This window comes from Panulirus ornatus, chromosome 43 (assembly GCF_036320965.1).
Source record: "Panulirus ornatus isolate Po-2019 chromosome 43, ASM3632096v1, whole genome shotgun sequence".
In the NCBI taxonomy this organism is placed as follows: domain Eukaryota; kingdom Metazoa; phylum Arthropoda; class Malacostraca; order Decapoda; family Palinuridae; genus Panulirus; species Panulirus ornatus.
Window position 1 is genome coordinate 11,999,092 of NC_092266.1, and position 26,985 is coordinate 12,026,076.

The following is a 26,985-nucleotide window of genomic DNA, read 5'->3' on the forward strand; positions in this document are numbered from 1 at the left end:
CAGTGTGGCCTAATTAGAACCACGGCCCTCACCACAGCAGACAGTGTGGACGAAACTAGAACCACGGTCCTCACCACAGCAGACAGTGTGGCCTAATTAGAACCACGGTCCTCACCACAGCAGACAGTGTGGCCCTAACTAGAACCACGGTCTTCACAGTAGACAGTGTGGACTTAACTAGAACCACGGTCCTCACCACAGCAGACAGTGTGGACTTAACTAGAACCACGGTCCACACCACAGCAGACAGTGTGGCCTAATTAGAACCACGGCCCTCACTACAGCAGACAGTGTGGACGAAACTAGAACCACGGTCCTCACCACAGCAGACAGTGTGGCCTAATTAGAACCACGGTCCTCACCACAGCAGACAGTGTGGCCTAATTAGAACCACGGTCCTCACCACAGCAGACAGTGTGGCCCTAACTAGAACCACGGTCTTCACCACAGCAGACAGTGTGGACTTAACTAGAACCACGGTCTTCACCACAGCAGACAGTGTGGACAAAACTAGAACCACGGTCCACACCACAGCAGACAGTGTGGACCAAACTAGAACCACGGTCCTCACCACAGCAGACAGTGTGGACCTAATTAGAACCACGGTCCACACCACAGCAGACAGTGTGGACCAAGCCTCAGGAGAGATGCTGAAACCCCTGGCACCAGCAGTAGTAAAGATGATGACCAGTTTACACCCGGGAAATACCGGTATGGAGAACATGGACACCGCACCAGGTATTGAGATATTGTAACCTGCCACAATACGTCCAGGTTACAGGTATGTCAGGCAAGTTACAGAAAACTATGACCACGCCGCGCCCAAAGAGTTAAGAACTTCCTCACCGCAACCTCCCACTTTCAACAAGGATGAAAGCACAGCCCTCTACACGAGCACACCTTCTGTCACACATGCCAACACATATTCCTGCAACATTCTCCTCCCACTCGATCCTGGACCCATCCCTACACACCGAGATCAACACCACGATGGCATTTCTAAGATGGAGCCCAGACCTCAACCATACATTACACACAGGTATTTTCTACATCAACTCTCGTATACACATACATTCTTGACTTCACCTTCTGCCATGTACATTAGCAGTCGACCCTTGCGGTATTTTCCAGTTCCAGGGTAGTATTTTCTAGTTGGATCGCCCTAACATATATCATACATCATTCTGACCCCCTCAACCCATCTCGACCCTTCTTCACACATTTCCCATGTCTAACACACGTCTCACCTCAACCCCTAGTATATATACATATTTTCCAGATCAGTCCCTTTCACATCTTCTTTCCCTCTCATCTTAGCCCCCAACATATTTCTTTCCCCATCTCTTTTTTTAGGCCTCGTCGTCCGGGTTCCATGTTCCAGTTCAGCCCTTCCTCACCTCACCCACTCACATTTTCCAGCTCAGTGCTCCGTGCATTTCCAGGGAGCAACCTACCCTAAAAGTAATTTCCAGTGTTATGATCAGTTCTGCAATATCCATCGATGAATAAGTAATCAAATGTATGTAAACAACTCACAAAATCAACAAGACTATAACAATTAAATGAACGTATGCACACAATGTGAAACACATACAAAGCGTACAGCTTTGTATATATATATATATATATATATATATATATATATATATATATATATATATATATATATATATATATATATATATATGTCTGGGGAGTGAAGTCAGGGGTTAGTGAGAGGACAAGAGCAAGGGAAGGAGTAGCAATACTCCTGAAACAGGAGTTGTGGGAGTATGTGATAGAATGCAAGAAAGTAAATTCTCGATTAATATGGGTAAAACTGAAAGTTGATGGAGAGAGGTGGGTGATTATTGGTGCATATGCACCTGGGCATGAGAAGAAAGATCATGAGAGGCAAGTGTTTTGGGAGCAGCTAAATGAGTGTGTTAGCGGTTTTGATGCACGAGACCGGGTTATAGTGATGGGTGATTTGAATGCAAAGGTGAGTAATGTGGCAGTTGAGGGAATAATTGGTATGCATGGGGTGTTCAGTGTTGTAAATGGAAATGGTGAAGAGCTTGTAGATTTATGTGCTGAAAAAGGACTGATGATTGGGAATACCTGGTTTAAAAAGCGAGATATACATAAGTATACTTATGTAAGTAGGAGAGATGGCCAGAGAGCGTTATTGGATTACGTGTTAATTGACAGGCGCGCGAAAGAGAGACTTTTGGATGTTAATGTGCTGAGAGGTGCAACTGGAGGGAAGTCTGATCATTATCTTGTGGAGGCTAAGGTGAAGATTAGTATGGGTTTTCAGAAAAGAGGAGTGAATGTTGGGGTGAAGAAGGTGGTGAGAGTAAGTGAGCTTGGGAAGGAGACCTGTGTGGGGAAGTACCAGGAGAGACTGTGTACAGAATGGAAAAAGGTGAGAACAATGGAAGTAAGGGGAGTGGGGGAGGAATGGGATGTATTTAGGGAATCAGTGATGGATTGCGCAAAAGATGCTTGTGGCATGAGAAGAGTGGGAGGTGGGCTGTTTAGAAAGGGTAGTGAGTGGTGGGATGAAGAAGTAAGAGTATTAGTGAAAGAGAAGAGAGAGGCATTTGGACGATTTTTGCAGGGAAAAAATGCAATTGAGTGGGAGAAGTATAAAAGAAAGAGACAGGAGGTCAAGAGAAAGGTGCAAGAGGTGAAAAAAAGGGCAAATGAGAGTTGGGGTGAGAGACTATCAGTAAATTTTAGGGAGAATAAAAAGATGTTCTGGAAGGAGGTAAATAGGGTGCGTAAGACAAGGGAGCAAATGGGAACTTCAGTGAAGGGCGCAAATGGGGAGGTGATAACAAGTAGCGGTGATGTGAGAAGGAGATGGAATGAGTATTTTGAAGGTTTGTTGAATGTGTCTGATGACAGAGTGGCAGATATAGGGTGTTTTGGTCGAGGTGGTGTGCAAAGTGAGAGGGTTAGGGAAAATGATTTGGTAAACAGAGAAGAGGTAGTAAAAGCTTTGCGGAAGATGAAAGCCGGCAAGGCAGCAGGTTTGGATGGTATTGCAGTGGAATTTATTAAAAAAGGGGGTGACTGTATTGTTGACTGGTTGGTAAGGTTATTTAATGTATGTATGACTCATGGTGAGGTGCCTGAGGATTGGCGGAATGCGTGCATAGTGCCATTGTACAAAGGCAAAGGGGATAAGAGTGAGTGCTCAAATTACAGAGGTATAAGTTTGTTGAGTATTCCTGGTAAATTATATGGGAGGGTATTGATCGAGAGGGTGAAGGCATGTACAGAGCATCAGATTGGGGAAGAGCAGTGCGGTTTCAGAAGTGGTAGAGGATGTGTGGATCAGGTGTTTGCTTTGAAGAATGTATGTGAGAAATACTTAGAAAAGCAAATGGATTTGTATGTAGCATTTATGGATCTGGAGAAGGCATATGATAGAGTTGATAGAGATGCTCTGTGGAAGGTATTAAGAATATATGGTGTGGGAGGCAAGTTGTTAGAAGCAGTGAAAAGTTTTTATCGAGGATGTAAGGCATGTGTACGTGTAGGAAGAGAGGAAAGTGATTGGTTCTCAGTGAATGTAGGTTTGCGGCAGGGGTGTGTGATGTCTCCATGGTTGTTTAATTTGTTTATGGATGGGGTTGTAAAGGAGGTAAATGCAAGAGTCCTGGAAAGAGGGGCAAGTATGAAGTCTGTTGGGGATGAGAGAGCTTGGGAAGTGAGTCAATTGTTGTTCGCTGATGATACAGCGCTGGTGGCTGATTCATGTGAGAAACTGCAGAAGCTGGTGACTGAGTTTGGTAAAGTGTGTGGAAGAAGAAAGTTGAGAGTAAATGTGAATAAGAGCAAGGTTATTAGGTACAGTAGGGGTGAGGGTCAAGTCAATTGGGAGGTGAGTTTGAATGGAGAAAAACTGGAGGAAGTGAAGTGTTTTAGATATCTGGGAGTGGATCTGTCAGCGGATGGAACCATGGAAGCGGAAGTGGATCATAGGGTGGGGGAGGGGGCGAAAATTTTGGGAGCCTTGAAAAATGTGTGGAAGTCGAGAACATTATCTCGGAAAGCGAAAATGGGTATGTTTGAGGGAATAGTGGTTCCAACAATGTTGTATGGTTGCGAGGCGTGGGCTATGGATAGAGATGTGCGCAGGAGGATGGATGTGCTGGAAATGAGATGTTTGAGGACAATGTGTGGTGTGAGGTGGTTTGATCGAGTAAGTAACGTAAGGGTAAGAGAGATGTGTGGAAATAAAAAGAGCGTGGTTGAGAGAGCAGAAGAGGGTGTTTTGAAATGGTTTGGGCACATGGAGAGAATGAGTGAGGAGAGATTGACCAAGAGGATATATGTGTCGGAGGTGGAGGGAACGAGGAGAAGAGGGAGACCAAATTGGAGGTGGAAAGATGGAGTGAAAAAGATTTTGTGTGATCGGGGCCTGAACATGCAGGAGGGTGAAAGGAGGGCAAGGAATAGAGTGAATTGGAGTCATGTGGTATACAGGGGTTGACGTGCTGTCAGTGGATTGAATCAAGGCATGTGAAGCGTCTGGGGTAAACCATGGAAAGCTGTGTAGGTATGTATATTTGCGTGTGTGGACGTGTGTATGTACATGTGTATGTGGGGGGGGGGGGTTGGGCCATTTCTTTCGTCTGTTTCCTTGCGCTACCTCGCAAACGCGGGAGACAGCGACAAAGTATAAAAAAAAAAAAAAAAAAAAAAAATATATATATATATATATATATATATATATATATATATATATATATATATATATATATATATATATATGCACTTCACCCTTAAATAAATAGAGAAATAACAACCAAACACTTGCATATTTAGTTTTGCAATACCAGCGAACATGCCTCCCATGCTGTATGCTAATATATCATCATACAAATAATAGGAAGTGTGTATCAGTATTGTTATGTACTGTGTTATCAGACACAACCAGCGGGAGGTGGATTAGTAATGTTATGAGGTAATCTATTACGAGGGGGAGTAATTCAGAACTAACAAGAGACAGTCAGTTCATGTTTAGAATTACTGCCTGCAAAATAATTTAGATAAATGAGAAGGAGGGGGGGAACAAATCCATTGCTTGACGAAGTACTTTACTGTCAGCCCTGTCATACATACATACATATATATATATATATATATATATATATATATATATATATATATATATATATATATATATATATATATATATATATATTCTTTCAAGCCTCCTACAGCAAGAGGGTTGAGCACGACCCACGAGTACGGAGGTACGACTCTTGGGCATGGCGGTACGACCCTTGGGTATGACGGCCTGGGGCCTTCAACTTGACCCTTCAAGGCCAGGTTGAAAGACCCAGAGGCTATCTTACCCGAAGGTCGTACTCGTCGTGCTCTAGGGCCGTACCCGTCGTGCTTTAGGGCTGTATCCGTCGTGCTCAAAAGCCGTACCCTTCGTGCTTAAGGGCCGTATCCTTAGTGCTCAAAGGTCGTACTCTTTTCGTGTTTAAGGGCTGTATCCGTCGTGCTCTCAAGGGTCGCACCTGTGGTGCTCAAGGGCCGTACCCTTCGCGCTCAAGTGGCCGGCCAGGCAGTCGGGGAACCAGCCACGTTCGTCACCCACCACAAGACAACTACGCCACACTTTTTTGGAACCTCTTCACGAATACTTACCAAAGGCGTTAACACCCTGACACTTCGCGCACCAACCAAGCGGTGCCTAAACCACCTTCTGTTGTACTATACACCAGTATTGTACTTGAGGTTAGTGTGTGGTTATAAATGTAATCAACGAGGATTCATACCAATTAGCCACATGCAGTGAACTGTATTCGAGCCTGTGGGATCATGAAGAGATCAAACTAGGCAACTGGAATGTGATTAATCAGTTCTAATATATCCAAAGGGGAAATGACCCGTACTGAGCCTGTGATTAATCAATCCAGAAGACGAGGAGTAATACAGGCGACTGGAAAAATGTCTAGTCAAATCAAGCAACTAAACCAGCACAGATCAATCATTCTTTACAAGGCAATGAAAACCATTTGCTAATTTATCCAAGCAATCGCGCCCCCTGACAAATGAATACCGGCAAATGGAACGGCAATTCAACTAACTAATGCAAGCAATTGGAAAACCAATTAAATATTCAGTGTTCGGCATTTAATTGACGATCAATTACGGGCGAGAAATCGGGAACCAACACCTTCTAAATGATCAATTATAACTGGCTTATGATTGTCTGACGAACACTAATAATTAGATTTCACCTTCTGATCCCCTTTAAGGCAGTTTCATCCGAAGCCAAATGCCATTCTGTTGACAGCGAAAACCAAATCACATCTGAACATATGATACAAAACATATGATGATACGTTTGGTGCTTTGTTTAAAATCTGTATTATCCTCTCCTCTATCAGGATTATTTCGACTCCAAACTGACTGTCGACTATAATCGATAATTGCTTCTAGGGTATTAGGATAAGCCGAGGAAATCCCAAAGTCAATAATTCAATGCAAATGGAGGAACTAATGAGTAATGGAATACAAGCAACTGGAGCTAACCAGTTGCATGTTAGTTTACTCACCACGAGCACTAAGAACCATTAGTAGATGAGTCTTACAAAAGCAGGAGTTGTTAGTCGGCAATCAAAAGTGTGAACCCAATCCAACCAAGCAACTGGACTCGTTAGTCAAAAGCAATTGGAATTGTTAACCATTCAATCCAAGCAGTTGGACGTTGCAGGCAATCAACCCTATTGGAATCACTGGTCAATCAACTCAGGGAGTTGACACCAATGATTAATGTAATGAGTGACTGCGAAACAGCAACCAGGAACTATGAAGTCATTCCACTCGCCCAAAGCGAATGGCGCCATCAAATGACCCGCCTTGAACACTACGATACGACCCTTGGGAATGACTGGAGTGACCTAAGGTTAGGGTAAGGCCAAGGCTCGTACCGTCCTGCCTCAAGGGTCGTAACCTGGGTGCTCAGAGTCTTAAGCCATTCGGCCAACTATAACCATCAGTTAGTAAATGGCAGGCAGTTAGTCCAGGCCAGAGCGAACAGTTGCAAACCAGTTAGTTCCGTCATTACATGACACATTCAACGGGAGGTTCGAGTTAGTGCAAGTGATGGATGTGAAGAGTACAAGCGACAGCGGTGAGGAAGCTGCAAGCCGAGCAAGGTCCTGTGCTCAGGTTACAGGCACTGCAGGCCCCTGGCAGGCACTGCAGGCCCAGCAAGCTCTCAAAACTCTCACTGCAGGCGGCGCGCGTGAGACGGAGGTGGTCACCTTGGGGTTCGATCCTCGGGGCGTCGGCAGGTTCCTGTTCGTCCCGGAGCTTCGGGTACGGGGTGGTGGGCGGCAGCTCGTCTTGAACACAAGAAAACAGATTCGTCAGTTAAATGCTTGCCACACACACACACACACACACACGCACACACACTACCTGAGGCCAACTCTTCACACAAGTCTAAGGCAAAATAGATGTAAAAAGGATGCTTCTGTGGCAAGAAGGTGGAATGGAGATCTACCTGTGTCTATGATAAACAAAAAATGTATAAAGTGTTCTTATAATTACACGTGTCTGACGACACACTTAAATTGTAGGACTCACTTCCCCTAAGACTTACTATCGATAATTGAATCATGGGAGAATATTATGATGAATTATGGGGAAAAGTATGTGCTAGACTAAATCTTTTGTGAATGTTCACGATATAATCAACAGGTAAACAAATGAAGATTTCAGGGTAAACAAATCTACCTAATTACATAACTAATAAGAAACACACAAGTTGTCTACATGTAGGAAGAAGTGCATTGCATTTCTCCCCCACTGCAAACAACAGACTGTCGCACCTTGAAAATAAAACGACCAGAAAATAACTTTAAAAGAAAAAAAAATAACATCGAAAAAACAGCATATGGAATTACAATAAACCTTCTTAAAGGTACCAATGTATTTCGTTGAGACAATGGGACACACCTGTATAAGGTAACGGGACATCTGCATAACGTAAGGGGGGAGGGAGCCTTGTAAGTGAAGCGGCCACTCGGGTCAGCCGGCCAATATACTTAACTCTCTTACCACAGCTCCCTGCACCGTGTTTACCTTCCATTACTGCCGCCACTATGACCCATCATTAACCCATAAAAGAGGAAATGATATTTCCAAGAAACACGGCCATAATGGGGGGGGAAACCTAAAGAGGCAGGTGTGTCAGAAGGCACACCGTCTTTCTTCTGTGCTCACCGTGTGCAAGTGCACGGGTTCGATCGAGTGTCGCTGGCAAAGTCAGCCGCCAGTTTCGACACGGCCGACACGACCCCTTGCTTCGAGCAACTCGGAAAGCCTTCGGAGTTCATTTCTGAAAACTCTAGCACTCGAGGATCACTTAGGGAAACTTTTAAATCACACGAACCTCTCGCCATCGAGTTTGTAAAACTGAACCTCGAATCTCGAGTCAATTTCAGAAATGCACCGCATGTCCTTTTCGAGTCGACGGAAGCGAACCAGTATCGCGTCCAAGCGATACTGAAGCACGTGAAGCTTCATTTCACATAAATGTGTGGCGCCTGGGAATCGCTTCTGTGAGTATACAAGAATACTAAGCTTCTCCCTCACAGCTTTTGGCTTCATGGGTTCGCTTTCAGGAGCTCTAAATCATGCACGGTTCACTCATGGGACGTCTGAAGCCACAGTGGGGTTCATCTCTCAGTGACTATACTGTAGGGGTTTTACCTCTGGGCCGGTTCTGGCAAGCTGGGGTTAAAGGCACTTCTGAGACCGCTGGAGCAACGAGAATCCCATACGAGGCAATCACGCTACCGTTCTCACCCAAGAGAAACACAACAGCGCGCTGGCTTCACACCCGGACACAGCACAGCAGGGAAAACTGTACCGGAAAATATAGGTGTTGGGTCGTCATCTCTCACTGCACCACAATTACCATAGGACAAAGGTCTTCTTTGAAAGACTCGTCTGCATACAAAAGGCACGGAACATGTTCCAGTTGTTCAATACACCGTAATGTATATTCTCTTAACATTTTGCGGCATTGACCATTTCTGAGGAATCTTGCAAGTATGTTCAGACGAGAGTGGTATGAGTAAAATCGTGGATGTTCACATGCCAAAGATGCACTGTCTGGCTCAATATGTAAATTGAGTGCTATATATATATATATACATATATACAGAGCCTATACATGTATATAGATATATACATAGCAGAAAAAAGAGAGGGTTTTGTGCGTAAATTTCGAGTGCACTGGCAGGAGGTGATTGCAACAAAAGACTGATAGAAATGGAGGGCACTGTTACCTGGGGTAATAAAAAGCAGGAAAGGGATGGCTATGGCAACACCCGAGGCCACCAATGTCCTGTTATTCAGACAAACACATATCACAGAATTTTATCCCCCTCCCCAGGGCGGCAGATCTGAAACTCTTTCTTTCTCATATATATATATATATATATATATATATATATATATATATATATATATATATATATATATATATATATATATATATATATATATATGAGAGAGAGAGAGAGAAAATATAATATATATATTTTTTTTTTTTTTTTTTTTTTTTATACTTTGTCGCTGTCTCCTGCGTTTGCGAGGTAGCGCAAGGAAACAGACGAAAGAAATGGCCCAACCCCCCCCCCCCCATACACATGTACATACACACGTCCACACACGCAAATATACATACCTACACAGCTTTCCATGGTTTACCCCAGACGCTTCACATGCCTTGATTCACTCCACTGACAGCACGTCAACCCCTGTATACCACATCGCTCCAATTCACTCTATTCCTTGCCCTCCTTACACCCTCCTGCATGTTCAGGCCCCGATCACACAAAATCTTTTTCACTCCATCTTTCCACCTCCAATTTGGTCTCCCTCTTCTCCTCGTTCCCTCCACCTCCGACACATATATCCTCTTGGTCAATCTTTCCTCACTCATTCTCTCCATGTGACCAAACCATTTCAAAACACCCTCTTCTGCTCTCTCAACCACGCTCTTTTTATTTCCACACATCTCTCTTACCCTTACGTTACTTACTCGATCAAACCACCTCACACCACACATTGTCCTCAAACATCTCATTTCCAGCACATCCATCCTCCTGCGCACAACTCTATCCATAGCCCACGCCTCGCAACCATACAACATTGTTGGAACCACTATTCCTTCAAACATACCCATTTTTGCTTTCCGAGATACTGTTCTCGACTTCCACACATTTTTCAAGGCTCCCAAAATTTTCGCCCCCTCCCCCACCCTATGATCCACTTCCGCTTCCATGGTTCCATCCGCTGACAGATCCACTCCCAGATATCTAAAACACTTCACTTCCTCCAGTTTTTCTCCATTCAAACTCACCTCCCAATTGACTTGACCCTCAACCCTACTGTACCTAATAACCTTGCTCTTATTCACATTTACTCTTAACTTTCTTCTTCCACACACTTTACCAAACTCAGTCACCAGCTTCTGCAGTTTCTCACATGAATCAGCCACCAGCGCTGTATCATCAGCGAACAACAACTGACTCACTTCCCAAGCTCTCTCATCCCCAACAGACTTCATACTTGCCCCTCTTTCCAGGACTCTTGCATTTACCTCCCTAACAACCCCATCCATAAACAAATTAAACAACCATGGAGACATCACACACCCCTGCCGCAAACCTACATTCACTGAGAACCAATCACTTTCCTCTTTTCCCTGAATCAGCGACACTGAACTTCATCTCGATAAGGAACTGTGTCATGTTACAGCACTGGCCCTCACACACCCACAATCTCAATATCCTTCCGCGCAGAGAGTCACCTTGTTCACCTTCTCATTCCTTTCTCCCGAGCATTGAGTACGGTACACATCGTTTGCTTCAAGTATAATTCTCAGTTAATCTTCAAAGCAAACACCACCACACACACCCTCCTAGCCACTTCTTAAACGAGCTCTTACCAATTGTGATGCTCTGTAAAAGGATTGACCCTTCTCCTTTAAAGTTCAATTACACCTCCCATTATTAATTTCCAGATTACATCAAATAACATTAATATTGTAATTTGGGAATATGCTAACTAACCTTTGTGAATTTCGTTACAACAGGCAATGAAGCACTTCGGCAATCCCTAATTCACTAACTATAGAAACACACATCTACATTAGAATAATGCATTATTCCCCACCAAACAACATACAGTCACACCCTTAAATAAAACCAACTTGAAAAAATAACATCCAAAAAACCGCTTGGATTTCAATCTTCAAAGGTACAACTGTTTCGTTTGAACAATGACCACACTCTTACTATGTACACATCTCGCTAAGAAAGAGCCCTTATAAGCGCCACTCTGGTCAGTCGGGCACATTATACTAACTCTCAATACCACACTCCCTCTCCTTTTACCTACCATTACTTGCCGCCACCTACCCATTTAACCCTTCACAAGAGAAATCATATTTCACCTTGTCTTACGAACACTATAAGCGGTGCTTCCAGAACATCTTTTTTTCTCACCTTAAAGTGTACGTGTATCTCATTCACCCCAACACCGCAGTTTGCTGCCCGACTACACCCTTGCCTTCGAGCCTGGGAAACCTTGTTCATTTCTAAACTCTACCACTCGAATTTGCATTTTATCGCCCTGCAATCGAGTTGTCAAATGAACCTCTCTCATCTTTTCAAAATGCCCCCATTCCTTTTCATCCAACACACACCTACCAAGCGAACGAGCAACATGAACACTAAGCTTCATTTCAAAAAATGTGTTGGCCCCAATCCATCTGAGTATCCTAAACAATCCCTTCTCCCTCACACTTTACTTCCATGGTTCGCTTTTCCATTCTTAAATCATCTCGGTACTCCAACGTCTGATTCCAAGTCGGCTTACTCTCATGACCTTCTTACCGGACATTCACCCTCCTTTCGGGCAAACCGTAAAATCTTCCTTGAGACCGCACAAGATAATGATCGAGACATCCGCTCCAGTTCACTCCACACATAAAACACAACAGTCTCTCTTTCGCCACGCACTGCATAACACGTATCCAAATAACGCTTTGGCCATCTCTCCTACTTACATACAAAGTTACTTATGAAAGATCTCGCTTCAAAACCATGTTTCCAACAATATCAGCTTTTTCAAACACTAATGTACATCTTCCTTACATTTATAGCGCACTGAACATCCCCGATGCTCAATTATTTCAAGACACGATTATACTCAACATCTTTGCATTCCAAATCACCTCTCAATTAATTGTGCATCAAAACGCTAACAACTATCATTCAGCCTGTCCAAAAAATTACATCAAAAAAGAGTTTTCTATTCAGTGCACGCAGAGGTGATATGCACAAAAACACCTGATACAATGAGCACTTTCCTTTGTTAATAATAACAGAATTTGATTCTTAATGGCAACCTACCCACCACCATTCCTGTTATTCAGAGTAAACACATTCACAGCTTTATCCCCTCACCAGCCAATCTGACTTCTTTCTCATGATATATTCAAAACTATATCCTTTAATTAAGCTATCTTTCATCAGGAGAAGAAAAGACGAGAGAGTCTAAAACAATATACCTATTTCATATTTTTTCACATCTTGTTACATCAAAATTTATATATATATATATATATATATATATTGCAAGAAATCACAATAGTGAAGTGTGTGTGTGTGTGTACAATCACCAATTCACAAAGTATGGGCAGGAAGTGCTGTACACCCATGGGACCCCACATCTCTGGTCATTGTATGACATGACGGAGGAAACACTTCATCCATTCTCGTTATTTGCAACATGTAAGAAAAAAAAGAGACTAAAATCATGTATACTATATTATACACATTCAGAGCGCCGCCGGACTGTATTTCAACCCGGCGCATTTAAATAATCCTCAAATAATTGTAATGTTTTACTCGGCAAACTATATCGTGGGAGGCCTGGGATGGGCTCTGCTTTGGTTTAGAGTCCTGCCAGCCCGCGGCCAGCCCAGCACGGCCATAGCCGCCGCTGTGTTGATCTGAGCGGTTATCTTAAACATGGACTGCTCGGTTGGTCCCGTCTGTGGTGAAGGTCTCCTACTACAGGGGTCCATAGCTCTGGTCCTCCTACATGCATACTTGCTGGTCCACAATGGTCCACAGCTCTGGTCCTCCTACATGCACACTTGTCGGTCCATAGTGGTCCACAGCTCTGGTCCTCTTACATGCACACTTGCTGGTCCATAGTGGTCCACAACTCTGGTCCTCCTACATGCATACTTGCTGGTCCATAGTGGTCCACAGCTCTGGTCCTCCTACATGCATACTTGCTGGTCCATAGTGGTCCACAGCTCTGGTCCTCCTACATGCATACTTGCTGGTCCATAGTGGTCCACAGCACTGGTCCTCCTACATGCATACTCGCTGGTCCACAATGGTCCACAGCTCTGGTCCTACTAAACGTTTCCTTGCTGGTCCTCAGTGGTCCACAGCTCTGGTCCTCCTCTCTTGGGTGTATAAATAAGGTCCTGGGAATGGATATAATCAACAAACCACCTGCAAACAAAACTCAATAAAGGTAATCCATACATCTTAACACCCTAGACCTGTCTCCTGCTACCGTAGGTCCAGTCATCAGGCACACGATCCATCACTTCTTCCCCTCCCCCCACCTTCTGTACACACACCCTGCCCCACCCCACTCAACTCCCTACCGCTCCACCTCGCTCTCTCCTCACTGTCTCTGTCACCAACTCGGTTCTGCAACCCAGGCACCAGTTTGACAAGTCTTGGGGTCTTCCGAATACCCAGTATGCTATTACTATCATTACCAGTTAAGTTACTCTCTCTCTCTCTCTCTCTCTCTCTCTCTCTCTCTCTCTCTCTCTCTCTCTCTCTCTCTCTCTCTCTCAAACATCCTAATTCCACCATCTCGTTCCTTTCCGCGACCCGCTCGTACAGCGGCAAACCCGTCTGTGGCAGCCCTCTCTGACACACCCACCCCCCCTCCACAACCCCTCGTTGACGAACACCTGAACTCTCATCGTCGTCTCTGTGTTCACGCCAAAACCACACACAATAAACGGCTATACCCTACGAGGCCCTGACGACCGTCTCACAGATATAAACCACCAGGTGTCTAGGTACACGTGAGTGACGAAATAACCGAAGGAACACTGTAACTCAAATCTTAGCTCTCGGAACCCACACACACACACACACACACACACACCACGTCATTTTCTTAGAAATGCATCAGCCACACCTGAGTTGGACACTTGCAGATTGTAAAACGAACGCAGATAACTTCCTGGTAGCAGTTTGGACGACCAAATACTCATTAGGAAACTTTTCTGCTTCTCACACATAAAAAAAAGGTAGAGAGTCAACAGGAAACAGAATCACCAGGCAAGGGGAGGTGGGGGAGAGATCTTGGACATACTGTTCAGAAATTATCTTGTTTTCAATCTGGGCCAACGCCACCAGCAGTGATCACAACACGACTGCTGCTGGGGGGAAGTTAGGCTCTTCTTTCTCTTCTTCTCCTTCTTCTTCTTCTGGCGGTGAAATTCGCAACTGGCGTGACTTCATCCTGGGCAAGGTGGGGGGGCTTTTAAAACTACATTAGATTCCGCGGCATCTGGAGCCTCGCCACTTCAATCGCTCGCTAATTCTCCTCCTTTTAAAGGGCATCAACACTGCAATATGCATGAGCCAGCCAGCCAGCCAGCCAGCCAGGCAGAGCTCCTTCCTGGGTGCTCAACTCAAAAAGTTCATCGGCGCAGTTTTGTGACGGAAGACATTCTCAGAATACCAGGAGCGGTGGCGCGGGGATTTCCTCCTCCCTCGCTCTGATCTTGGTAAGGGCGACCTTGAGGCTGGCATCCGACCCACCTGTAGCACAACTTTATCAGCTGACAGAGTGAGTCTGTCTCGGTGTCCTCTGTCCGGGACACTGTCAGCTTGTGGTCTACATCATGCCAGAGACGCGAAGCTTCCTGCATTCGTGGCTCTCCTCTTGGCAGGCGGGTTTTATGGGCGCGTAAAACACTATTTAACAGGATGACTCTCGGCGTCTTTCCCCAGGGCGCTCTACCACCCACGGGATATTCTGTGACAGCGTCCGTCACGCCTGGCGAGGGTAGGAAAAAAAATAAAAGATCTTTCTTTTACCTGTTTGTAAACGTGTTTTGTGTGACGTGAGGGTGGTGGAAGGGTGGCCAGCAGGCTTGCCTGTCACGCCGCCAGATGGCTCTCTGAGCACGTGAGATCCGGGTGGAAGGAAGAGGTGGGTCGTGGGTTCCCTCAGTGCCAACCTATGCTGCATGACTGCCACCATCTGTGCCAACATGCACTGCATAAATGCCATCATCAGTGCCAACATGCAGTGCATGACTGCCACCATCTGTGCCAACATGCACTGCATGACTCACATCATCAGAATCCTTTGAACAATCCTTCTTCTCACACAAGACCCCGATGCAAAAAGGCAAGTCCTTACCCTTGTCCGTCCCTCCACACACACACACAGACGCGCGCGCGCACACACACGCACACGCACACACACACACACACGAGCCTCCATAGTGCAGTGGTCAGCGTTTCTACACCCACCAATTTAATGGGTCCTTGTTCGGGTGGCCGAGAACGGGCTAACGGCTCACAGCCAACCTAGCTGTTCATCCTCCCCCTTTGCGGGCTGGCGTAAGTTGCGATGTGTGTGTGTGTGTGTGTGTGTGTGTGTGTGTGTGTGTGTGTGTGTGTGTGTGTGTGTGTGTGTGTGTGTGTGTACATAGGTTAAGACAGGATATATATATATATATATATATATATATATATATATATATATATATATATATATATATATATATATATATATATATATATATAAGGTTAAGAGACGGAACAACATCTAATATTCTCTCCACATAACACACAAGTAGTATTCACTTACACACACACACACACACACACACACACACACACACACATACAGAGAGAGAGAGAGAGAGAGAGAGAGAGAGAGAGAGAGAGAGAGAGAGAGAGAGAGAGAGAGTGTGTGGCCCTGTAAATGTCCAACTCTCCTCCAGTACTGTACTGAGAGGGTGACGTGAAGCCCGATCGATCATTTTCCAGTTGACATAACCAGCAAACCTCTACTGGCACTTGTGCAGGGCGTCATCGCGCACTGTGGACGCGCCCTCACTTACGTCAGCTCAACACACGAGTCAGATGCTGAGAGAGAGAACTCTGAGCATTCGCAGTGCATAATGTATCGCTCGCCATGAATTCTGCTGTGATTACACGCCTCTGAAACAACTGTGTGTAATGAAGGACAGAAGAGCGGTGCGATTGTCAGTAAAATTATACAAAAATGTGTTATAAACATGAACACCTATGTGTTCGTGTGTGTGTGTGTGTGTGTGTGTGTGTGTGTGTGTGTGTGTGTGTGTGTGTGTGTCTGTGTGAAATAAAAGGAACCCACACACAGCATTACACTGCTTCTTATCCTAAGCTTGGATCTGCTAATGTTCCTCACTGACCCTCGGTCAGCCAGAAGGAGGGTCAACGGAAGACAGGAGGAGGAGGAGGAGTGAAGAACGAGAGAATCAGGAGGAGCCGTTGGATATGAGCACTTACCCACCACGTCCAGGTTGACGATGAAGCTGAGGACGGGTTTGGTGGAGACCTGGCACTCATACCTGCCGGCGTCCGTCTGCCTCACGCCCTTGATCTTGAGCAGCCACTCCTGCTCCGCCTCGTTGTACACGATGCTCACCCGGCCGTCCGTGCTGTACTTGTACTTGTCCACCGTCAGGATGTGCAGGTCCTCATGACGCATCCATGACACCTGCCCGGAACGCACATGTTAGTATAGGGGCTTCATGACCAATGGGTGTGACACACACACACACACACACACACACACACACACACACACACACACACACACACACACACACACACTCACTCACTCACTCACTCACTCACTCACTCACACACACGCGCGCGCGTCTCTGACATTTACAACAGATGATCAGAACACACATGGCTGACTTCATGAGAAGGAAAAACTACTTAAGCGAGCGAGGATAAGTTTTCAGGGAGAGGACGTCTCGCGAAACAAACTTTTCTTCAGAGTTCATTGGCAAAATGGTCTGGATGGACTATGGTATGTCGACTGCCGAAAAGAAGCTGCAGTACCCTCTGGCAGGAACCACGGGAGATGTTGACTACTTGATGACTGGTACAAATACCACAGTGGGAAGGGAACAAAAGGACGCACGTCTGGGAGGCCATCGTGGAAAGGACTTGGGGTCAACCGTGGCGTACTGCAGGGTTTATCCCTGGGGCCACCGTGCTCTTGATCCACGTGGAAACATTTGCCATAAGGACTTGGGCTCGTACCCGAGTATGTCGCGGACGATGGCAAGGTCACGGGATATGAGAGAGAGAGAGAGAGAGAGAGAGAGGGGGGGGGGGAAGAAGAAAGAGCGAGAGCATCAACTTACAAGGGGACCTAGACAAACTCCAAAGTTAGTCTGATACACGGCTGATCCATTTCGTCCCAAGTAAATGCAGATTAATGAGAATGGAACACAATGAAAGAAGACTTCGATATTCAACCATCACGATATAAGCTGCAGGAATGTGTGTAGGAAAGGGGGCTTAGGAGTCGATATTTCACCAAAACATTCACCAAAGCCGTACGTCACGAGGACTGTAAAGAAGACAAATTACGTGTTGGCAAATATCACAATCGCGTTCAAGGAAATCCATAAGGATATATATTCAGCCAATAGTTCATATACTACGTTTGGCAGACCTGAAATATGCCTCTCAGGCTTGGTCACCGCACTTCCAGTAACACCAAGAACGAACAGAAGAGGTTCGAGGGAGGACAACGTAGATGGTTACCAGAATAACGAGAGATGAATCGCGGAGAGAGAGAGAGAGAGAGAGAGAGAGAGAGAGAGAGAGAGAGAGAGAGAGAGAGAGAGAGAGAGAGAGAGAATCATCCGGGGTAGTTCCATATAGGTGTCAAGGCGCGTGGCGCAGACTCATCAAAATGCCAACGGTGAGAGAGGAGAGGGACCCATGAGAACGGTGGTGGGGAAGGGAGGGGACGGGCGGAGGTCTACAACCCTACGGCATTAGCCATTCATGCCAGCTGAGGCCAGAGGCGGCAGTAGACGGTGAGGTGTGAGGAGAGGGGGAGGCCAGGGGTGGCAGCAGATGGTGAGGCCAGACGTGACCGGAGATGGTGATGTTAGAGGCGGCAGAAGATGGTAAAATTAGAGATGGCAGCAGATGGTGAGGCCAGAGGTCACAGCAGAGGGTGTGGCCAGAGGTGGCAGCAGCAGATGGTGAGGCCAGAGGTCACAGCAGAGGGTGTGGCCAGAGGTGGCAGCAGCAGATGGTGAGGCCAGAGGTCACAGCAGAGGGTGTGGCAGCAGCAGACGGTGAGGCCAGAGGTCACAGCAGCAGATGGTGAGGAGACAGATGATGCAGGATGGCGAGAGGAACCTGATTAAGCTCTTCTTGGGTCGGGATAAACATTGGCTCACAGGACCACCACAAGACGCTGTCGACCGACGACCTGCAAACGAGCTGCCGGTACGGTCGACGCTGGAGACGTTATGAATCACATGAGCTTTTTGTGGCCAGGGACATGGACGTAGCCTAGATACACTACGTCTGAGATTGTGAAAAATATGGAGCTGAACCCTTTAGGGAGAGATCCAAAAACAAGCTGCTAGCAATGGTACACAACACATCGTAATTAATACAATACATTAAGTTCTGTCATTTAAATCTCTGTTCTGTTAGAGATAACTGTAAGAGATAAGTGAACCATCTTGTAATCACTTGTGTGTCATAACCGTCTGTCCTCCACGGCAGAGGTTTACTCAAAGACCCTGAACACCTTTGTATTTTCTATTTTCCTTTTGCGTTGCTGCTCGCGAGATACGCATGACGTCTGGCACCACAAACCAGCCGATGATGGTGGCGAAAAATAATGATAAGTCACTCGAGGGTGAGCACCGAGACACGCCCATTCCAGCGGCTAACGAGGTCATGGCGAAGAGCCAGGCCGAAAACAGCTGTTCCAAAACACAACTGTTTGTCAAAACCACGTTGAGGCGAATCTCAGAACCAACAGCTGGGGGGGAAAAGAAGACATCTGGAGGATGGTCCGTGCCATGTGGACGGTGGTCCATGCCATGTGGAGGGTGGTTCGTGCCATGAGAGATGGTCCGTGCCATGTGGACGATAGTACATGCCATATGGACGATGGTCCGTGCCATCTGGAAAGTGATCGGTGCCATATGGACGGTGGTTCATGCCATGTGGAGGTTGGTCCGCGCCATGTCGACATGCAGTGAGCATCACTCCTTCAAGCAGCAACGTTTTAAACGTTTTCATCTTCCTCTCACATATCTTACATGTACTTACCATATATATATATATATATATATATATATATATATATATATATATATATATATATATATCCCTGGGGATAGGGGAGAAAGAATACTTCCCACGTATTCCCTGCGTGTCGTAGAAGGCGACTAAAAGGGGAGGGAGCGGGTGGCTGGAAATCCTCCCCTTTCTTGTTTTTTTTAATTTTCCAAAAGAAGGAACAGAGAAGGGGGTCAGGTGAGGATATTCCCTCTAAGGCCCAGTTCTCTGTTCTTAACGCTACCTCGCTAACGCGGGAAATGGCAAATAGTATGAAAAAAGAAAAAAAAAAAAAAAAATATATATATATATATATATATATATATATATATATATATATATATATATATATATATATATATATATATATATATATATTCCTATGAGTCCACGGGGAAAATGAAACACGAAAAGTTCCCAAGTGCACTTTCGTGTAATAATCACATCATCACGGGAGACACAAGAGAGGAATATAACAGTCAGTTGATATACATCGAAGAGACGAAGCTAGGACGCCATTTGGTAAACATGTCAATATATATATATATATATATATATATATATATATATATATATATATATATATATATATATATATATATATATATATATATATCAACATTTTCATTTTCAGAAGACAGTTCATCCACAATTTCATTATTTCTTTAATTTGCATGAGTACTCGCCACTGTTATACCATTTCGTCAGATTGTAAGGACACACACATTTCATTTTCGTGGAATGGGAGGACACATAATTAACTGGCCCCCCGCTGCACAAATATGCAGTTCTGAGATATATTTACCGAGTCAAAAATGAATTGCTGGGTGTTCACAATGTCGACCTCGTGTGCATTCTGTGCATGACTGGGGCCCCATACCTGACAACTTCCAGGGTAGGGTCAGTCATCCTCAAATCTTGCTGTCATGCAATCTGTGATCTCAACGCGTTGTGATGTCTAATGGTAATAATGATAGTGTGAGGTAGTGTGGACACCGGGTGGGGTGGGATGGCCACCTGGTGAGGTGATGTGGCCCACTGGTGAGGACACAAGGCTAATAAGTTACACAGGCTCACTATGATCTCTGAGGGACTCATGCCGGTGAGTTACAGAGGGGGTCAGTTTGATCTCTGTAGCGCTCATGCCAGGGAGTAGTGACAGAGGGGTCGGTGTGACGGGTGCCTGGCCTTGCTGGTGAGTTACGGTATCACACCAGACGCTTAATGTTCAAAGTTTTCCCTTTAATGAATCCTCACACCCAGTTTGGTGGCTGAGCGACGGCTCGACGACGATAAAGTCAGAGAGAGAGAGAGAGAGAGAGAGAGAGAGAGAGAGAGAATAGGAGGAAGGGGGGGGGGCAAAGACGAGAGAGACAGAGAGGCTCTGGGAGTAAAGATAGTGTGAGGAGAGACGACTGATTTAGTGTGGAAATGGGGACACGCGATGCATTAAACACCGCAGAGTGGAGGGGGCGAGGAGCTGCGAACGTGTGTGTGAGAGAGAGAGAGAGAGAGAGAGAGAGAGAGAGAGAGAGAGAGAGAGAGAGAGAGAGAGAGAGAGAGAGTACCGAGTGTTCTGGTATTCGTCAGAGGTCAGTTGGAATACCAGCATCTAACACTAAAAGTACATGACAGGGATATCTCCTCCTCCTCCTCCACTGGCTGGGACTGATTTACATATCGTAAACTCTCGAGCCAACAGCAATTCCCCGATGTGTACGCCATCAAAGAAAAAAAAAACACCTTTTTCCGACCTCTGTACAGACAGACGAATTCACGGTGTGTGTCACGCCTACCTCAACTGACGTACACTGAACTCAATCTCGTATAGCTCGTCTGCCTACGGAACGAATATCACCCCTCCCTCCTCCCTCCTTTGATCAGCCAGGCTGTTTGAGGCTGTGTGGTCCACAGGGCCTACGGTTACTTTCTAGATATATTTCTCCAGTGTATCTTGTCTCTCTCAATATCAATTTGATCCAGAGAGAGAGAGAGAGAGAGAGAGAGAGAGAGAGAGAGAGAGAGAGAGAGAGAGAGAGAGAGAGAGAGAGAGAGAGAGAGAGAGAGAGAGAGAGAGAGAGAGAGAGAGAGAGAGAGAGAGAGAGAGAGAGAGAGAGAGAGAGAGAGAGAGGGGTCCGCAGTATGTTTTATATACATGAGGAGCAGGGAGGTGCTGGACAGCTTCGGGGTCTCCCGAGCCTTACACAAGTCTTGCCTCACCGTAGGTACAACTTTTATTCGTGTTAGTGATGTGGCTGATCAAGTCTGCCAGGCATGTCATGCTAGAGGGGATGGTTCTGGTGTATGGACCGACACCCATGATTTCTAAATTACACCCACACACATACACGTGTGTGTGTGTGTGTGTGTGTGTGTGTGTGTGTGTATTCCTCTGAGTCCACGGGGAAATGAAACACAATAAGTTCCCAAGTGCACTTTCGTGTAATAATCACATCATCAGGGGAGATACAAGAAAGAAATATAAAAGACAGTTGCTATACAACGAAGAGACGTAGCTAGGACGCCATATGGTAAACAAGTGAGTGCCCGAGTGCCTGATGATGTGATTATTACACGAAAGTGCACTTGGGAACTTATTGTGTTTCGTTTCCCCGTGGACTCAAAGGAATATACTTGATCACGCGCTCAATATATATCATGTTTGCGCTCTAGAGCGGATGCTGCGCTCTTTCCAGATGCTTTCATAGGAGTCATGAGTTCTGGTAGTTCAAGGCGGAAGACTGTAAATGAGTTCCAATCGCCAAGTGATGCGTTGTAAATGAGTTCCAACTGCTGTGTGAAGCACTGTAAGTAAGTTCGCAATGCCAAATGAATCACTGTAACTGAGTCCTAACTGCCGTGTGAAGCACTGTGCATCAGTTCCAACTGCCGTGTGAAGCACTGTGAATCAGTTCCAACTGCCGTGTGAAGCACTGTGAATCAGTTCCAACTGCCGTGTGAAGTAACGTAAACGAATTCTAACTCCCGTGTAAAACTCTGTAAACGAACCCGACCCGCCGTGTGGAACAGTCTACTACACGAACTTCCGATGCTTTCCTGTAAAAGAAAAAAAAGAGCGTAAATGAGCCGCGTTATGTGCGAGATATGCTGAACTCTGCTCCCTCCGGCGGCCTGGTCGGGCACGCAGCAAAAGCGAGAATCAGAGTCTTCACATTCCAGGCCATCTGCACTCCCTGCAGGCCTGGGAGAGCCATCACACACACACACACACACACACACACACACACACACACACACACACACACACTACTGTAACACTCCCTCCTCATCCAGTACACACACAGGTGTTTATACACACACACACACACACACACACGACTGTAACACTCCCTCCTCATCCAGTACACACACAGGTGTTTATATATATACACACACACACACACACACACACACACACACACACACACACACACACACACACGACTGTAACACTCCCTCCTCATCCAGTACACACACAGGTGTTTATACACACACACACACACACACACACACACACACACACACACACACACACACACACAAACAAACAAACAAACAAGCACACACACACACACACACACAAACAAGCACACACACACACACACACACACACACACACACACACAAACAAGCACACACATACTCACATACACACATACACACACACACACACACACACACACACACACACACACGAGTGTAACACACTCAACATTATGGTACCGAACTCACAAACCTAGGCACTAGGAGCAACACACAGTCACACAATGTGATGCATGGCTTGTCATGCATCATATTGTACAGCACTATATGATATATATATATACATTGCAGCAATGTATGACGCTAAAAGTATGCAACAGAGTGGAACTGAGTGGAACAAGATACAGTGTGACACAGTACAGGCCAATACAACAGGGTGTAACACAGCACGCAAAAAAACCATGTGTTACTCGACATAACAGAGCACAGAAATGTATAACACCATGTAACATAACATACTAAAGTATGGCACAATGCAGGAGCCCGTAACACACTGTTATCACCAACGTTACAACAATATGTAACACTAACATAGTAACAGACTACAGAGCGATGTGACGGTGTGACAAGAACGGGTATAAAAGTATGTGACGGTGTAACACTATGTAACGCACTGGAATACAACGTAGTGGACTATTACAGTACGAGAAAATCAAGCCGGGTTGTGCACACGAGTTTTGTTGTGACGGACAGAAGGACGAGAGTGGACGATGACGGACGGAGACGGATGGAGACGGACGATGACGGACGGACAGGTGGAGACAGACGGGCGAACGATGATGGGGAGACCAGACAGATGATGATACAGACGGACGATGACTGGCATAGACGGACGCTGACAAAGGTAAACAATTGGCGTCCTAGCTACGTCTCTTCGTTGTACATCAACTGACTGTTATATTTCTTTCTTGTATCTCCCCTGATGATGTGATTATCACACGAAAGTGCACTTGGGAACTTATCGTGTTTCATTTTCCCCGTGGACTCATATGAATATATATATATATATATATATATATATATATATATATATATATATATATATATATATATATATATATATATATATATATATATATTTCTTCAGTTCCCCCAACTCGTATGTGGTGACAACATCTGGCTCACAACCTGTGAGAGACGGTGAGGTAGGTCATCGTGAGGCGACTCAGGACGAGGGAGAAGGTTGGAGAGTGTGGTGGTGGTGGTGGAAGCCAAGGTGGCAGAGTAACACGCCGGCGAGGCCGTGGACGAAGTCGAGACGACGCACTCAGGAATATTGGGTGAGGGCGCGAGGCACCGGTACAGCGGGGGTTTAGGAGGCAGACGAGGTGACTGACTGACCGATAAGTGTGGAGATGATTACGTGTGAAAGATGTAAGGAAAGAAGGAAGGAAGGAAGAAAGGAAGGAAGTAACAAGTAAATGCAACCTGGTGGAGATGGAAGCGTAGCTGGATTGGTATTTGCCACACAGTGAAAGCTGATCGTGACGGGGGAGAAGGAGGGTGTGTGTGAACACAGTAAAATAACAATGGAAGGAAAGTGCCTGAGTGGGCCACAGGCCTGGGCCAAGATGGGGACTGGTCTCGTGTACGGAGAGGCAGAGGCAGTAACACCGTTGCTTACCAGGGATAATTCTCCTCCCTGATGAGCTGATTAATGACCCGCAGGTACTGTGATCAATCAATCACAGATCAGCGAATCAAAAAGATTACAGACAAGTACAACACAGACATCGAGCGTCCACACAGGCTGTGTGTGCGCGTGGGGGGAGAGAGAGAGAGAGAGAGTCCACAGAAATATCACGAAACACGTGAAATATTCATGGATGTAGAGGTGTTGTGTAAAGCATTAAACTGCAAAGGACTGGGAGAGTTTTTACCTGTTTATGGCGAGCGAGGGGAAAAAAAATGCCGAGCGTTGCTCCGTTTTTATAACAGAGGGAGCGTTCGTGTGAGAGTAAATGGTGGTGCAAGTAGCGTGAAGCAGAGCGTGGCGTGTGCGACAGTGTTTTGTAATGACACACTAATTGTTCCACGGACGTGGCAACGCACCGGGTGGGGCAGCGTGATGACGGCATGGTACGACGGAACGGGACGTGATGACGGCATGGTACGACGGAACGGGACGTGATGAAGGCGTGGTACGACGGAACGGGACGTGATGAAGGCGTGGTACGACGGAACGGGACGTGATGAAGGCGTGGTACGACGGAACGGGACGTGATGAAGGCGTGGTAGGGCGGAACGGGACGAGATGAAGGCATGGTACGACGGAACGGGACGAGATGGTGCAGTGGTAGGGCGGAAGGGGACGCGATGAAGGTGTGGTAGGATGGAATGGGACGAGATGACGATGTGATACGGAGGAACAGTTGGCTGCTACACCTGGTCTGCAGTGATGCTCTCGTGCTCTGTGTGTGTGTGTGTGTGTTGGAGGTACTCGACTCTCTGACATACAGGAGGTAACGCAACTGTTCACTAAGCAGGAAGAAAGAGTACTTCACCGAGCCCTTGTTGCAACCCTAGCTTGATTCCTGTGGGTCTTACGTCTCCATCAACAGGTGATCAAAGTGAGAGCAACACGTGTGACGACCCAGCAGAAGATACCAAATGAAATCCAAGGGAAAGGACAGCGCTGTGTCGTTACCAGAAGAGACCCGCACATATGGTCGTGTGGTTACGTAGGAATGAATCACTATGTATATATACAGAGCCACACCTCAGTTTACGGAAGACTGTGAGCGATGCTCAGATCGAAATGTCCTGGATCGAGACTCGGTGAAGATGAGAAAGATATGTCGGCTTATCAAGACATCGGAAACACACGAGGATGAGCATCTATCATGTCCCCCGTGTTCAGCAGCGCCAATGATACCATAACTGGCAATAACGTTGACCAGATCTGTATGGTAACACTGCTGAGAGTGTAGATCTGCACCAGCTGATGCCGTATCGTTTCGTGTAGCTTCCGTGGTTCGGTGGTCACCGTCGCTGGCTGTGAATCATGTGCGGGCCTACCGAGGTTTGAGTCCTGGACGGGGCCACTCAGCTCACAGCCAATCCAAGTATTCATCGGTAAATGGGTAACTGGCATGAACTAATATATATATATATATATATATATATATATATATATATATATATATATATATTTTTTTTTTTTTTTTCAAACTATTCGCCATTTCCCGCGTTAGCGAGGTAGCGTCAAGAACAGAGGACTGGGCCTTTTTTGGAATATCCTCACCTGGCCCCCTCTGTTCCTTCTTTTGGAAAATTAAAAAAAAAAAAAAAAAAAAAAACGAGAGGGGAGGATTTCAAGCCCCACGCTCCCTCCCGTTTTAAGGGATTAAGAATACTTCCCACGTATTCCCAGCGTGTCGTATATATATATATATATATATATATATATATATATATATATATATATATATATATATATATATATATTACTCTTACCATTTCGGCTACCATAAAAACAACAGTAAACAAAACTCTGCAGAAATTATACTCTACACTCCAATATTTTTTTTCCCGAAAATCGCCTGTGTTCACCTTCACAACAAGCCGCTCTGAACGTACAACCATTTCACAACCTGCATCACTGAATTTTGTTTGATCCAGTTAAAACTACTTATTCCAGCTCTCTCATGTATGTAGCATAATAACGATACACATTAGGAATGCATGGAATTCAATATACAACTTTTGAGTTTTCCCCCATCATACAGATGGGCCTCAGGAGCAGACGTGTAATCATAACGTGGAATTAATATAGTTTCCATTACAAACCCTGAATATATATATATATATATATATATATATATATATATATATATATATATATATATATATAAACCACTCCCATTAAAAAGACGACCACAGTTATTAAATTCTCATCTCAAACGAGAACGTAATTATGAGCCAGAGTCACGGGAGATTTTTACGGGCGAGAAGTCCGGCAATC

General features: G+C 45.5%; 1 protein-coding gene across 7 annotated transcripts in view; it reads right to left on the minus strand.

The window, feature by feature from the left end:
- The window catches only part of LOC139762321 (cell adhesion molecule 2-like), a 553,549-nt gene that overhangs the window by 43,769 nt on the left and 482,795 nt on the right, over positions 1-26,985 (minus strand). For 6 of the 7 annotated variants that reach the window (XM_071686965.1, XM_071686962.1, XM_071686964.1 and 3 more), the window contains 2 exons: positions 16,653-16,863; positions 7,281-7,361 (listed from right to left, as the gene is read on the minus strand). In XM_071686965.1, the coding sequence (XP_071543066.1) occupies positions 7,281-7,361; positions 16,653-16,863 (292 nt within the window). The remainder of the gene's footprint in view (positions 1-7,280; positions 7,362-16,652; positions 16,864-26,985) is intronic. The other variant, XM_071686968.1, reaches the window with a different exon arrangement.